The sequence below is a fragment of the Lycium ferocissimum genome, chromosome 1 (assembly GCF_029784015.1).
Source record: "Lycium ferocissimum isolate CSIRO_LF1 chromosome 1, AGI_CSIRO_Lferr_CH_V1, whole genome shotgun sequence".
Lineage (NCBI taxonomy): Eukaryota > Viridiplantae > Streptophyta > Magnoliopsida > Solanales > Solanaceae > Lycium > Lycium ferocissimum.
In genome coordinates, this window is record NC_081342.1 from 2,549,848 (window position 1) to 2,566,993 (window position 17,146).

Sequence of the window (17,146 nt, forward strand, 5' to 3'; positions counted from 1 at the left end):
TAATTAGTTGTTAAATATTGTTTATGAATTGAAAGAAGTTGATTGGTAATGAATCATTATTTTGTTAACACTTTGTTTGGATGATTGTTATCTATTATTTCATAATATATCGTATTGTGTTGTACTGTATAGGACAAAATCAGTCGTTACATAAAATAGGACCTTTCGTCGTTACATAACGATGGATTTAACGATACGATACAATAAAATTAAAGTAACAATCAAAGCAAACATTGTATTTAAACTAACAATACTATATAATACAATAGGTAACAACCATCCAAACAAGTTATAAATGATTATGAATTGTTAATCTATATTATTTTAAAAGCATGAATATATATATTAAATAAAAAAAGATTATCTAAAAAAGAATAGTTAAAGTTCTTCTTTTCATAAATACATAAGTTAACGATAAAAATGTAAAGTTTCTAGGAAAATATGTCGTCGGCGAATATGCTCTTTTAGTCTAATTTTATCGTAGTTGTGTTGGCTATTTGGTCAACTAAAAATATGTCACATATTTAAAATAGAGTTCTAAACAAATATTACTGCTGAATTTCGATTCCCAAACTAATTAACTTAAAAGTCTTTGCCATCACATAATTCAAAACTAATTAACTTAAAAGTCTTTGCCATCACATATGTGTCCTTACTATCACATATTAAATTTACTGCACATTTAAAGTTATTATTCCATTCCGAGACCAGCTTGATCACATGACGGACGATGCGGTAAAACTATTTAACTTTACATTATTAATTTAATTAAACATTTCTTCTACTTGGTGATCACTAATTTGTATTTATATGTTTTGCATCTATTTATATGGACGTCGTACGCTGCTATATTAGATGGTTTGCCGGCCTTTTGCGGGGCAGGTAAGGGGGTTTGGAGGTCGCGGTGTCCATTGATACACCTGGACATCGTAGAGGACCACATGCCCGAGCGTGTCTTACGACAGTTTGGGCATACACAGAGTATACCCCCCGACGTCCGTCTCCGACACTACCAGCGGGACGATCAGGTTGCCGTTGATGATGATTTTCTGGCTTTCATGACTGTCCAACTCCACCGTTGGGAGAACAGGTTGGGCACTTTAGCGGTGGTCGGTCATTTGACTCCCATTGAGGATTACATGCGCTGGTATCATCAGATCACACGCCGATTGATTGGCAACCCAGCTTTGCATCCCGCTACGGATGTAGGATACTCAGCACTCGTGGGGCAGTACGAGGCATTGGTAAGTTTATCGTATTTAGATTTATTTAATTGCATTAGTTGTTACGTTTTAAAAAATAACTTTTTTTTTAACTGTTGAACACAAATGCAGCTGGTGGCCGTACAGCGATTACGCATCTTGGGGTTAGAGCATATGCCTTACCCCGGGCTTGCATCGGAGATGGTACGGATATCCGAGGATGGTATCCGGCAGGCAGGAGAGATTAGGCGCGTGGAGGAGCTTGTTCCGAAGGCTGAATATCAGGTAGCACCAGGAGGAGGACCGGGTGCTCCCAGAGGAGGAGGCCGTCTTTGCCCGAGGGCGTCCGTGCCCGCAGGACGCCGTGCGCGTAGGGGACACGGTGCTGCTGCTAGAGGACCTGGTGGTGGAGGACACCATCTAGTAGATGAGGCCGATCCCATTCCAGAGGACGTTCCCGGTCTAGTCCATTCGCAGGCGTTCCAGGCCGGTGGCAGCTCACCTGGGGACTCACTTACGTTTACGCTGGGGCTCCTACTTCCTGAGATACCTGGGTCTTCATCACAGCCGAGCCAGAATGCATACATGGAGGAGCGTGATAACGTCAATTGGACTGCGTTACGCATTTCATTAGCTGATGAGTGGCCTGTGAGGAATTTAGAGGGAGCCAGGATTCTGACTTCGATGAGTTTTTGATCCCGGTTAGTATTTAAAATACTTATTTGCTCATTTAAATTACTTATTTTAAATATATATGTTACTCATTATTTAGTAATATTTTATATTTTAGGATTCGGCGCCAGCGGGTCCACCAGAGCCACCCACTCAAGCGTTTTCTCATGGGCCTGCCAAGCAAGCGGTGTCTTCCCATGTGACTGTCGAGCCACAAGTAAGCTTTTTATTAAAATTAGTTTTATACAATATAAGGTCAATATTTAATATACATATTTGATTATTTAAAGTACTTATTTTAAATATGTATGTTACTTATTATTTCGTTTTTTTTCATATTTTAGGATTTGGCACCAGTGGGTCCACAGGAGCGACCCATTCAGGAGCATTCTCATCAGCCTGCCGAGGCAGAGGTGTCTTCTCATGAGACTACCGAGGCGCAGGTAAGATTTTTACTTAAAATTAATTTTATTCAATATAAGATAATTAAATATTTATTTAATTTTTATAACCTTTATTTGGATTTCGAACAACATCTTGTCCAGGAGACTACTTCATATTCACCACCAGACCCATCTCAGGAGCCTACAGACCCATCTCAGGAGCCTACTGTGCGCCCGTTGACACAAAGGTTTGATTATTCAACAAACATTAATGTATTCAATATAAATAAGAAATGGTACTAATTATTATATACTTTTCAGGTTCATCCTTCGGAGCCTGTGGTGGCGACTCCCGTCGAGGAAGAGGTCGAGTTTCCAGACCTAGGTCAGCATGAGGTTCTGCCCGTGCTAGCGGGACCAGATCCCAAGAAGAAGCACATTCTAGTCAAGGGCGCACGGGCCAAGGGAAGAGGAGACGATCATGACTTGGAGCGGCCCGTTATTAAGAGGAAAAAGGGCGATGGAGACGATGGCGAGGGCGGTGGGCATGGTATGAGCCTTAGGCCTAAGGATAGTCTCAGGCATGCCACATGTAGGACCCATCCACGATAGTGTATATACATTAGTGTTGTACAGTTTATCGTAAATATTATATATTTTTGCATATTTATAAATATTATCTTAGTCTTTATTATTGTTTATAGTTTCACATCCTAAATTGATAATAAAAAAAAACGTGACACATTCGAAATAAAGTTAAGCATTAATTTAAAAATAATACAAAACCCTAAAAGATAAATAACGTAAAACTAATGGCTACAAGTCTTCAAACAAAAAATGGCTTCGAGCAGTTTTCAACCACTAAAACGACAATCCAAACTTTTGTGTATCCTTGATGTATTGAGCCTACCTTATTAATTGTACAAATATAAGTAGGGTTCTATATAAAATATTGAAGTTCCGAAGTCTCAAAGCATGATTAACATACGGCTAAACTACGTAAAAAAGAGTGAAAATTTAATAAGAGACTGTTTTTGGAAAATGGTGGACTCCTATAGCGCAGTATTTTACTGCGCTATAGGTGAGAGAAACTTTGGTTTAGCGCAGTAAAATACTGTGCTAAAGCGCTTAACAGCTCCGTCACGGTTAAGTGCTTTAGCGCAGTAAAAGGTAGTTATGTAACCTTTTTTTTGTTGGGGTATTTTGGTTCAAAATGTTTTTTTTGGGGTCACTTTGGTTCCGGACTCTGTGTCTCACAATAGATAAAATTAAGAAGGGTGGGGGGGGGGGGGGTCAATATTTGGTTTTGGGTCTGCAATAAAATTGATTCAAGATTCGAGACAAAAATAGATTCAAGAGATGAGAGAATTAAGGATATCCACAAGAAAGATTAATTCGATTAATATTTCAAACCATAAGAATACCGTAATTCGGGAAAAAATAGAGATATCTCGAGGCACTCCTGAATCGTTTAAAGTAAAATTGTTGTTAAATAAAAAAACGTTTCATTTTCTAGAATAAAAGTAAAGTCACTTTAGCGCCGGAGAGAAATAATATGTAATTTTTTAATTTCTGGTAAACTGAATATATAAGATAAATATGATCCAAATATATGGTTTTAAAGTATAAAAAACTGTAACTGAATTTTTATAAATGAAAATGACAGTTTTTTTATTTTACTTATAAATCAACTTAAATAGAAACATGAAACTAAGAGTAACTAATTGAGAAAAACAGCAATGATTTCTTGGATTAATTAATATTATTTCAACACCAAAACATACCAGTGAAATTCTACAAAGTGGGTCTGAGGAGGATAGAGTGTACACAGACCTTACTCTACCTTAAGAGATAGAAAAGTTGTTTACGGTAGATTTTCAACACAAGAACAAGCAATTCAAAACAGTACGAAAAAAAATAATGATTTAAAGTATCGATAACTCAAACTAACTTTATTAATGATAGCCATAGCTTTATTTTGATGATACATCAATTTAACTAGCGACATGAAACTCACTAATACTAATAGAGAAAAGTCATATAGTGATTTCTAAATGTATCATTTTTGACAACCAACACGACATGTTTCTGGAGAAACAAAGCATAATTTAGGATCCACAGTGCAACACCATATGGGTGGTTCGCCTGGATCAACAATTGGGATGCATAATTCAGTGGCTACTTCTGCTTTAAGTCTTGCACCTTCAACACCTGCAATTCATGAAATAATCAATATATATTAGCTATTTAACGTCTATATATTGACATTGCGTAAAAAAGTTCTTATATTATCAAATTACTTAAAAGATAACAACATGTCCATAGAAAATGCAACAGTTTTAAATATACCGATGGTGTAAAAGATTCTTTTTATATTATCAGTCTATATAAGTTCAATCACTAACTAAAAAAACAAGTTTTCGACTGAATATTTGTTTGAATTTTGCTCGTCGGAAACATTTTCGGTGGACCTTCCATCAAAAATCTCAAATTTTTCGTTAGAAACGTCCATCAGAAATTTTGAAAAAAATATTTATATATATTTTGAAAACACTTATTGGGCATTGCAAACTTTAAACCTCTTTTATGTTCTTCAATTATTCTTTTTCGCATAGTAATAATTTACTTAATAATAATAAGTATAAAGGACATAAATATTGACATACAGTGATGAAGGCCGACAAAGAAAACAAAACCATGCAAAGCAGCAAAATTGACTGAAGGGAGATTTTTATAGAGGCCATTGAAAATGTATGAGTTAGTGCTCAAAACTTAAATGATAGTGAGAAATACTTAATGAAATTCTCTCAAATATATAGTTGTATGACATTACTTGATTTTGGTAAATAACACAAACTAATAATTAATTTACCAAGTTATTTCCTAATTTTCATAATTTACGAACACATCTTTGAAAATATCAACTACTTGCCTTATTCATGCTTTAAATGAACACCCCACATTATGGTAATTAAAATATCAAAAAGTTTAAACGTTAAAAGGAAGCAGTTTAACGCAAAATTAATCGTCCTCTAGTTGTTATTATTTCAAAAAGTTGGTTCTACTATACTTTGAAAACACTTATATATTTCAACAAACGGCCTTAAAAGTGGCTACTTCGTGTCATTTTTATCCTGAACCGCAAAAGGTTCTTGCAAAACTAACAGCGAGGAGCCTACGATATGTGGGCTAAGAATTCTTTTTTTTGAGCGGATTGTCCTTCTTTGGGGATGGTCTTTAATTTTTGCCGCTCAAATTGGTGGTCTTTAATATTTACCGTTCGCTTAACACCTAGAGGTCCTGGTTTCGAACCCAGGCTCAGTCCAAAAAAAAAAAAATCGTAAGGCATAAGTTGGAGTCCAACGTATGCCTTAAGGCAAACTTTTACTCAAATTTAGGCCTTAAGGCCCAACTTTTGCCCGAAGTTAGGCCTTAAGGCAGAGTTTGCAAAATTCCAGCAAAATATTTTTTTTTTTTTTTTTTTTTGCCTTAAGGCAGAGTTTGAAACTCAACTTATGCCCTGCAAATCCCAACGTATGACTTGTGAATTTTTTTTAATTTTTGACTGAACAGGGATTCAAACTCGGAACCAAGGGGCTTTTAGCGAAGGACAAAAATTAAAGACCACCCCCAGTGAAGGACAATTCTGCAAATTGTAAGCAAATAACCGAGGATTATACAACATAGATTCTTGGGAAATTTGCACAAAAGGGATACTTTCATGTCACTATTTAGATATTGTCCCTAATTTAAACATTTATGGGGAGTTGACCATTTTATGTTTAACGGAAAAAACTAAGGGAAAAGGACACTATGTGTCCAATGGCCCAAAGTAATGTCACATTTGGCCAATATTTGGGCCTAATACCCCCAGGAGTCCGCTTGGCCCAAAATAATCCCAAAAAATGGCCGGTCGGCCCAAAATAATGCCAAGGCTGGCCGGCCCAACAGCCCAGGCTGCTACAACTTATATATACACTTTATATACAAGAATTATACATTTTATATACATATGCTGAATTAATCATACATTTATTTTACATAAATTACGTTAATTATACATTTATTATACACATATTATGCAATAATGATATGATTTTTTTTTTTTTTTACATATACATACATACAGAGTATTATAGACCACAATCATACGGTTTCTATTATACATTTTTTATACGTATGGTACATTTTCTATACAAGACTGATACAGTTTATATACACATGCTGGAATTATATATACACTTTCTATACAAAAAATGATACATATTATATACAAAAATGATATAATTTTCTATTCTATACAGGGTTGCACTGTGCTGATACACATTATATACACAAATGATACATATTATATACAAAAATGATATATATCTTAGTGATTCATATTTTATACAATTTATATACATTACAGATAGGTACCGATACATATTTTATACATAAATGACACATATTATATATAAAAATCGCCTCAAACATTTTTGTGTTTGGGTTTTTATTGAAAACTGTCTTATTTAAGTTTTGGCTAGTGGATGGAATTAATTTAGTGGGTATAATTTGGGTTTGGAAAAAAGGGTGGGATTATTTATGGCCGACCGGCCATATATATCCTTTTCTCTAACTAAACTAAAATACCCTTAAGCCGAGATGGTGAAGACGAGCCAACAAGAGGAACCAAAATGGGTAAACAATGACATGCAAGTCATGGTATACCGCTTACCAGTATGATTTAGACATTTTTGTTTTCTTTATTCTAAATTTTACACGCTTTAGTTTTTAATTGATCAACTGTAGTTCCTTCCTTTAGTCAAGATTATGAGGAAGCTAAGAAGGCTATTAATCAATCCCAAAGGAAATCACTAGATGAATTGTACCAAAAGTTAGGGACGCGAGAATGGAATAAAGAAATGTATAAATTAGTACGACTGAAGAGAAGAAAGACAATGATTTAAACCAGCTGAACTGTGTAAAAGGCGATTCTCAACATGTATTGACATGAGAGAACTAAGTCAAAGAAAAATGGAGATAAGTCATTCAATTCGAACCAAAAAAATAATATTTTGGACCTCCACATGTTTGTGCACGATAGAAACTTTAGTTACATTCATAGAATTAGGTTGACAAAGTTATATGATGCCATGAAAAATATTACTAATAGAAAAAATTGTGGTCCAGATAGTATACTCATAGAGATTTGGAAATGTCTTGGAGAGTTTCGAGTAAAACGGCCCCCCAGGCTATTCAATATTATACTAAGAAGCGGTAGGATGTCCAGCGATTGAAAAAGGAGTACCTTGATTCCAATTTATAAGAGCAAGGAGATATTCAATATTGTGTGAATTAGTGTGGGGTTTAATTCATGAGTCATACGATGAAACTCTGAAAAGAGCAATAGAGCGTAATTTAGGAGTACGACAAGAGTAACGGAGAATCAGTTTGATCTCATGCTCTCTAAATCTACAATGGAGGCTATATATATTCGTGCTAAGAAGATTATTGAAACTTTATCGTGGTAAAAAATAAGAAAAAAGACCTAAACATGGTTTTTATTGACTTAAAAAAAGGGAGCAGATTTGCTCCAGTAAATTCTGGTCCAGTATCCTTCAATGTAAGGCTTGATAAACACCACGTGTACAAGCAAGATTTAAGGGTGTGGATTAATCTTGTATTAGTATTATTGAATTGGGCCCCACATTGTGAGATTTCACTGGATATGTTGTTGTTGTAATTGGGTTTTTTGTTTAAATTAGCATGACTGAGAAAGAAGAAGAACAATGATTTAAATCAGTTGAAGTGTACAGAACACTATTCTCAAGATAATTGCATGTTGGATCTCCACATGTTTGGGCACGACATCAACTTATATATTCGAAGAATTAGGTTGACAAAGATAAAGAATCCCATAAAAAACATGAAGATTAGAAAAACTTGTGGTCCAGATAGTATAGATCATAGAGATAATTTGGAAGTGTGATAGAGAGCTTAAAGTAAAATGGTCCACTAAACTATTCAATGTTATAGTAGGAAGTGGTAGAATGTCTGCCGACTTGGAGAAGGAATACCTTGATTGCAATCGGTAAGAACGAAAGTGGTGTGAAATATCGTGACATTAAACTCGTAAGTCATACCATTAAACTCTAGAAAAAGTGATAGAATGTAGACAGGAACAAAGCAACAGTAATGGAGTATCAAAATGGGCCAAAAACTCGCCAAAAACAATGGGGAAAAAACTTAAGTAGACAAAAATATGATAATATTTACATATTGTTAGCAGGACAATATAATTAACATTCTATGACACATTATATTAGAGTTCTATTGTAAACAAATTGTAATGACTCCAATTTCCTCGTTTGTCCCTGATTTTGTGCACAATGGAATTATCTTTCTCTCTCTTCTAAAGAATCTTGTAAAGAAATGACTATTTTTATTTACAATTGTAATTTTACCATCTTTCTCTTCTTTCAACCTTCTCTCTCTTTAATATATATTCATCTTTTTTTCAATCATTATTATTATTATACTCATAATATTAGTGGTATAATTAGTAATATAGATTATTATAATCATAAATATTTTGGTATAATTATAATATACATTATTATAATTATACTCATAATATTATTGATATAATCAATAATATTACTAGTATAATTAATAATATACATTATTATACATAGAATAATATTCGTAAAGTTTTGTTATACCTTGTATAATAATTTTATATACCTTGTATAATTAATTTTATATACCTCGTATAATTTTTTGTGTGAACTAAATAATAGTGTATGCAGTAATACCTCATATAATAATTATTTTTCGGATATGTTTTTTATAAATAAAATGAAAGAATGGAGGAATGAGTAATAGGAGATGGAGGATATATTGGTTGAAGAAGATGGATAAGTTGGTAGATGTTTATCCTTAAATCAGAGAGATATAAATCAGAGAGATATATAATGGTTTATCTATTAAATGATGGATAAATGAAAATAAGAAAACAAGATATCACTCCCTAATTTAGGGGACATTCCCATTGTCACATATTTATTTTTAAATGTAATAAATAGTGTTCTTTTTGTAGAATATGAAAAGTTGTGCTATTTATGTTCTTAATTCTTGTATAGTGGCCTATGGTGTAATTTTCTCAATGGAGGACCGAAAACTATTTAATACACTAGTGTCATTTGGCCCGTGCTAAGCCCGGGCCTAAACCGACGTTAAAAAATTAATTTGTAGATATTTTTTAAATTTTTTCGGCTCTTGCTTCTTTATTTTTGTAACATTAATTTGACACTTTAAAAAGACTTCTACAATTTCAAAGCACAAAAACATATATGAAAGTTAGAAAACTTTTACCTATTCGGCATGACTTCTTTAAGATCACTGACATAACTTTTGGATATAATGTCGCATAACTTATGCCCCTATAGGCATAAGTTCGATTTTAAAGGGAAAATATTAAAAACCAACCCATTTGAAGGATAAAAACTAAAGACCAACATAAAATTGGGCCAAAAGTGCAAATGACCCTCTTTTGATTGGAAACATTTTCTTTGTGCGAAATGCCCTTCAAAGGCACTGGGCTTCATTTTTTGTCCCTCAAATTGATGGTCTTAAATTTTTATCCTTCATTAAAAACCTCTTGGTTCCGTGTTCGAACCCCCGCTTAGTCAAAAAGATTAAAAAAAAAAATCACAAGATATAGTTTAGATTCGCAATGCCGAGTTTTGTCTCAAACTCTATCTGAACAGGCAAAGTTTTGCTATCTTTAGGCAGAGTTTGAGACAAACTCTGTCTTAAGGCAAAGTTTGAAACTCTGGCTGATCAGGCGAAGTTTAACTGCAAACTCTACCTAATCAGGCAAAGTTTGAGGCAAATTCTATCTTAAGGTAGAGGTTTGTATTAAGACCATTTTTAATTTTATTTTTTAATATTCAATTGAAATTTTGCAAAACTCTGCCTTAAGAAATTCCTCCTTTTTTTTTTTTTTTTTTTTTTATTGAGCCGGGGTTTGAACCCAGGACCTCGGGGTATTAGGAGAAGGACAAAAATTAAAGACCACTAATTTGAGGGACAAAAATTAAAGTCCAATGTATGTGAAGGATAATCGTGCAAATGACCCGATTGGAAACAACAATGACTTTAAGAGAGTAGCCCACGGGCCGTGTAGTGCTGGATTGGGCTTTCATTCTGTAGGCCCTCAAATAATTGGTTTGGACCGACAAAATCTACAGCCCACGTAGACTGGGTTGACTTCAGCAGGACCGACCCACATTGACAGCAAGTACTACTGGGAAGAGAAAGTCACTATCATTCTTCGTTTTCTTCGAAAATCAACTGCACATAAATATGCTCTTCCTTACGCCTTCAAGGAGGAAGCTGATTTTTTTTTCTTCAAAATTCCACGAAAAAATGAAATGATATATTTATGTGAAAATCCTGTAAAATACATCATTCACCTCATAATTTGAGAGGTGAGGATCAACAACTCTTGATCGGTTCCTAATTGCTTCCATGCAAAATTTCAAATGAGCCAATAACTATAGGTGATGGCTGAAAATATAACAAAAGATAAGACCAAGACGTGACAAGCTTCTTCCACCACGACAAATACATTCAAAAAACAAGTGTACAAAAGATTGAAGATAATCTGAGTACCTGAGCATATTGAATCGACGAACGCAAGATTTTGTGCAAGCGGTATAAATTTATCATTACAATTCAGCTTGTACACGAGTTTGGAACTAGGGGATTTTAAGCTTTTACTTTCAATGCGAAATTAACTTGCATAAATTTCACACGGTATTGGCATTTTTATATTACTATCCACATTGTTTTAACGCACATAAATGAAACCCAAATCCTACTTATACAATTAAATCGACCATGAATTGAACGCACAAACAGACCATAATTTATTTATGTTTTCTAAAAGGGAAGATGGTGTATGGGAGCTTACGGTTTCATAAGAGAGAGATGTTCTTTTCAGAGAGTCCCTTGGTTGGACCATAAGTTAGGTAGATATTAAAAATTCAAATAGCCTAAGAGCCACATTTTGCACAGTGGCCTTCATTGAGAGAGGATTTAGCCACACACAAGGATGAAGCTTTAAAATGATAATGAAAATGACAGGGAATTGACTTCTGATATTGACCTGTTTAATATATCCACAATAAACTTATCTCCACATAAAAGGCGCTTCAGGCCAATAACTGATCAAGGAAGCAATACAATTACAATAACATCAACAACTATTCTTCAATCCCAAACTGATCTCCGTTGAGGTCAGCTATATGAGTTTTCGCTCACTATGTCGCTCCATTTATAAGCTCATCTCAAGCCAATATTATACAATCACGACAACAAAAGGAGAAATTTTCAGACAATGAGGCAAATTAACAACCAAACTGCTATAACTGTAGAACCATGATAGCAAAATTGGAGCCAGCGAAATTGGGAGTAATCCCACTTTTACATAATATGTGAAAGTTACATCCAATCATAATGCCTACTTCATCTGGTCGTGTATATTCACCTCAAATGTCTCCGTCATCACCACAATAAGTGTACAAAAGATTGAAGATGATCTGAGTACCTGAGCATATTGAATAGACGAACCATATATTTGTATTAAAAATTTTGTCAATATAATACAAATTATTAATTAAGCTAGGGAACTTTAAAAACTTTCAACCCAAATTAACTTGCATAAATTTCACACGGTATTGTCATTGTTCCAATGAGCAGTAGAAAAGTCACTTTTGCATCAACCATCACCGAAACAAAGAAAGCAAATGATACTAATTCGACGTACATACATAGCAAAAAGCAAGTGAATGGCTCGAGAAGTAAGAGATTGTTATGGTTAAACAGCATCTTGATTCAAATAACTCTGTACAGATAATTGTTTCCTATATTTGGTTAGCACTTGTAAAGGTGTTGTACTACTTATAACATCAATGCTAACCAAGCACTACCTCCAGAACTATTTTCAGGGAAACTATCTAATTAAAGTGGAGGTTAAAAGAAAGAGAACATAATTTTTACGCTATATACAAGCAACATCGAAAAATTATAACAAGGATTATTCATTATGATGATGCTTCATTCCTTTGTCTGCGCATACGTGCACCCCAAGACATATTGTTACCAGAGTCCTTGTGCATGTTTCTTCTCTTTAACTCTGACAGCTGAGATTGCCAACGATTCTTCCATTCGCCTTTGTCCTCCATTGACTAAATGCATACAAGAAAACCACATTAGGAAGAAAATAGAAGATACCAAGAGTAGAAGTCGTGGATATATCATTATACAACAAACAAAAACCAATTACATGAATGTAAAATCTCTAAACAAAAGATACTAAATGATTATTTTTAGGTAGCAGAGGAAAAATGTTGTAGAGATGCACTGAGGACTTATAGCTCTGAATGAGATAACTACTGATGAAAACCATTCTGCATATTATCATAGTTGTATACTCGCATTAGTTGTTCTCATATCTTGATTCTAATTTTAACGTCAAGTTGTTAGATCACTTACAAATTGTTTCATTTCATCTATGGTTCACCCTCTTTTGACCGGACGGACCAAACCCGTAAAGCTGATGCTAAATTCCTAATTATGATGAATTAGAAACCACCATTCCAAAAGTATCTATATATGACAGTTCAACAACGCTATCTTCATGTTCTATTAGTGATCCTTAATGGTAGCAAAGCTAGGATTTTCACCAAGGGAATTCAAAATACAAAAGAATAAACACGCGAATAAACCAAGGATTCAACATCTACTATATATACCAATAGAATAATATTGAGCTTATTTATACAGTGTAATTTTTCGACAACCTCCTTGCGCCCCCTAACTCCACCGATCTTTACAATTCTTTCAACTCAAGTATCAACCAAACACTAAAATTCCATCCATCTCAGACCTTGTTAATCAAATCCTAAACTTTGGATATCAGCCTTTACACTCACAACAACTATATCCTAATATGTCTTAGAAAAAATATTAAGCACATCAAATTCCAGGAGGAAAAAATAAACTTAACAGTGTCAACAATCACACAAAAGACAAATTGCCCTCAAATTAGATAACAAACATACACAACAAAACATGAGAATTAAACAAGCCCCATTTGATTTCACACAAAACACTACTTAAATAGCATATTATCATTCTGCATATTATCATAGTTGTACATATCTTGATTCTAATTTTAACGTCAAGTTGTTAGATCACTTACAAATTGTTTCATTTCATCTATGGTTCACCCTCTTTTTGAATATATACAAATGCTCTTAAAATGATTTTTTTTTTTTTTTTAAACTTGTGCAGCAGACACAAGAAAATGAGTAGAAAAATCACTTATCTCTTAGAAAACATTTTCCGTCGAACCAAACACCCAATTTCTTCTTTAAAAAGGCAAAACTTTAGTTCACTCACATATCAAAAAGAAAAATTAACTCAACCCAAAACATGGCAAACAAAAAAACCCTCATCATTTTGGCACCTCCTACAAGGAGAGAATGCAAAGTGAAGGCCTTTAGACATGTCTTTATCATACATATCATAAAGATGTAATATTTAACCAAAATCACCTCATCATTATCAATTATTGTGACTTATAGCACTATTTTACGTAGCTCCCAAATATGTAACTTTTATTTCTAAAAACTTAAAAAAAATTCATGTCCCAATTCACAGTCAAACTAAACAGATTTAACTCTCGAAATCTAAACTGTGCAAATAGTGTAATTTTTAACCAAAAACCTGAAAAGCACCATAAAAAGAACCACAAATCCATAATAGTTTACTCAAATTTGGCCTCAGCAGACAAATATGCCATCCAATTCTGGATATGCATGCAATCTCAACTTATATAAAGTTGAACGCATAAACTGATCTTTGACATGGCACATAAATTTTAGAGTGTCTAGATGATCATTTGTAAATTGGAGTGTTCAACTAACAAAGTAGAGACAAATTGAGGGTCTACTTGTGCATACACAAAGTTGAAGGCATACTTGTCAATCGAGGCCAAGTTTGCGGGCCTGTTTATGTATTATGTCTTTACTTAACAAAACACAAACTTTAAAAAATAAATTAAATTAACCAAAAACTTAGCATAAAAAAAAAAAAAACCAACCTCATCATTTTGGCACCTCCTACGAGCACAAAATGCAAAGTGAAGTCCTTTAGACATATGTTTATCGTACATATCTCTTGTCTTAGGATCCGATAATGTTTCATAAGCTTCTTGAACCCGAATGAACCTTTCTGTATATTCTTCGACCCGACCCGGTGGTGACACATCCGGGTGGTACTTTCTAGCTTGTTGTTTGTACGCTTGTTTTATTTCGAATAAAGACACTGTTTCTGGTATACCAAGAAGCTCATAAAAGCTCTTTGTTTCACTAATTTCTATAACATTGTTGTTAAGCTTTGAATAAACTCTTAAAGACCCATTTTGGGTTCTTGGAAATTGTGGATTTGATGGGAAAAATACACGAGGATTTGGGTCTATTGTTGTTCTTAGATACATTTTTTGTGCTCTTTCTTTGTGTGACATTTTGAGGTGTATATATAGGGATAAGTTTGGAGTTTAAACATAGTGAAGGGTATTTATGTCTTCTTATTTCATTTTAAATTTGATTTTTGGATAAATTAACAGCTAATCGAATTCATAAACTATTATCCTCCGCATCCCATATTACTTATCCACTTTCTACTTTACACACTCTTGAACTTATAAATAAAAGTGTACTTTTACTATATTATTGTTATATCTCTCCAATTATTTGCACTCTAATTAATATTGATTACTTTAAAAAACAATTAATGTTAAGAGCAAAGAAGGAAAAATTTAATTAATTTTATCTTAATTTTGTAAATGGACAAGTAGTTGGGACACATATTTATAGTAACGTGGACACCTAAATATGGGACGTGGGGAGTAGGATCAATAGTATTTCCTCCGGTCCAATTTTACTTTTCATTTTTACTAAAAATAAATGGTCCAAAATAGTTATCATTTTAAAAAATGAAGATATAACTAACTATTAGTTTCTACTTTTACGTTTAATCAATAAATGTAAAGAGAGATTAATGTGTGAAAAAGAGAATAATATTAAATTAGAATCAAAGAATAAATAAAATTAATTTAGTAAAATTACTTTTTTATTTAATGTTTTTTTAAGGAGCATAAATAAAACATGACATGATGACAAGTAAAATAGATCGAAGAGAATAGTAATGAGTTTTAGTTGAAAGCGGATCAAGGACCTTAATTTAATGGTTTTGACTTTTAAAGTCCTTAACATAGAACTTCATTATATTTTTTACATTTAGAGCCTGTTTTTTAACATTTAAAAAAAAAATAAGTTGGGGTAAACTTTTACGTATATTAGATAAATAAGTTAAATGGGTCCAATTATTTTTTTGCTTATTTTAAGACAAAATGACTTTATTTGATTAACAACATTTTTTTATAAGCCAACTTATAAGCCAATCCAAACGGGCTCTTAAGAGATTTTTACGTATATTGATGTTTTGCATAGAAAATATTTGATTAAGATGAACTCGTTAACTCTGCCGTAGAACTGCTCACTTCGAGAGCTGAAAACGATTTAAGTTTTCCTTTTCGTAACTTTAGCCCCACTTCTAAAATAATATCGGAATAAATTTTTGCCACAAATAACAAGTTGTTCTTGATGGAGTAGCTTAATGGGACAAAACTACATTCAATGTCAAAATACATGTTCTCCTATATAAAAATTTTGCTATAGATTATGTTACCCTTACTCTTTTATTCGTCCTACAATTAGGCTCTATTCACATTTTTCGTTATTCTTTTTTCTTTAATATAATCACATTTTCAAGACTATCAAATATCATCCAACTGAGGACATGACCTTAGATAGGGGTACGAAAGTCACAAGTTAGGGCAAAAGATTAGTAGGTAATCGAGTGTTGATATGGAGCACCGTGCTTATCATAATATTAGCCTTTTTCCATGTAGTGCCTTACTTTTTGATATCTATTAATATCTTTTGTTTATTGTTTTAGTTATCGCATTAGTTTGCTGTTACTATATCTTTTTTGAATGCTTTGTATTGTTTTTCTTATTAGTAGTCATATTTTTTTCTGTTGTATTCCTCTTTTATAGCTAGTTTGCTTTGCTACACCCGAGCCGAGGGTCCATGAGGTAGGAGAGAAGTCTATGTAAACTTTAGCCTCCCTAAACCCCCACTTGTGGAATTACAATGGCTATGTTGTCGTCGTCAGTCAATTAGTCTAATAAAACTCTAATTCTTGTTAGTTTCAGTTTTTACTAGAGTTGAAGTAACCACAAGGAACAAACTTTTTCTCCTACCTAAAACTTTATCCTAACAAGCACTAATGTTAATACTACTTTGAAGTGGAGTAATTAGTTATCAAAGCGAAGTTCTGGACATGCTTGTAATATTTTTAAAAGTTTTCGGTGTTATAACCCTTATGATCCGGTTCTTTCCCGGACCCTGCTGCACATAGCGAAAGCTTAGTGCACCGTGCTGTCCTTTACGCATATTTCAACCAGGCTACAGTAGTTTATGGTCAATTAAATTTATTTACAATCGCTTGGTTTTACCTCTTATTGCATTTTTACCTCTAAAGCCACAAAATTCAATTGATAAGTTTAGTGTGAATTTACCACTAAAGCTACCAAATTCAATTGATAAGTTTAGGGTGAAAACTTTATTAGCCTTTTTAGAAACGGAAAAGGGTCAAAATTACCCCTGAACTTTGGAAAATAGTTCATCCATACCCTTCGTTATTTATGCCAATTATACCCTTCCGTTATACTATGGGATCAATTATACCCTTATTTAGCCACTTGCGCAT

General features: G+C 33.4%; 1 protein-coding gene across 1 annotated transcript; it reads right to left on the reverse strand.

Moving 5' to 3' along the window:
- Positions 1-12,113: 12,113 nt before the first annotated feature.
- On the reverse strand, positions 12,114-14,824 carry LOC132055539 (chaperone protein dnaJ 20, chloroplastic-like). The gene is made up of 2 exons (XM_059447455.1): positions 14,412-14,824; positions 12,114-12,492 (listed from the first exon to the last, which is right to left on the reverse strand). Exons 1-2 carry the CDS (start codon positions 14,805-14,807, stop codon positions 12,349-12,351), a joined length of 540 nt encoding a protein of 179 aa, XP_059303438.1. The 5' UTR covers positions 14,808-14,824; the 3' UTR covers positions 12,114-12,348.
- Between the last annotated feature and the right edge of the window lie 2,322 nt (positions 14,825-17,146).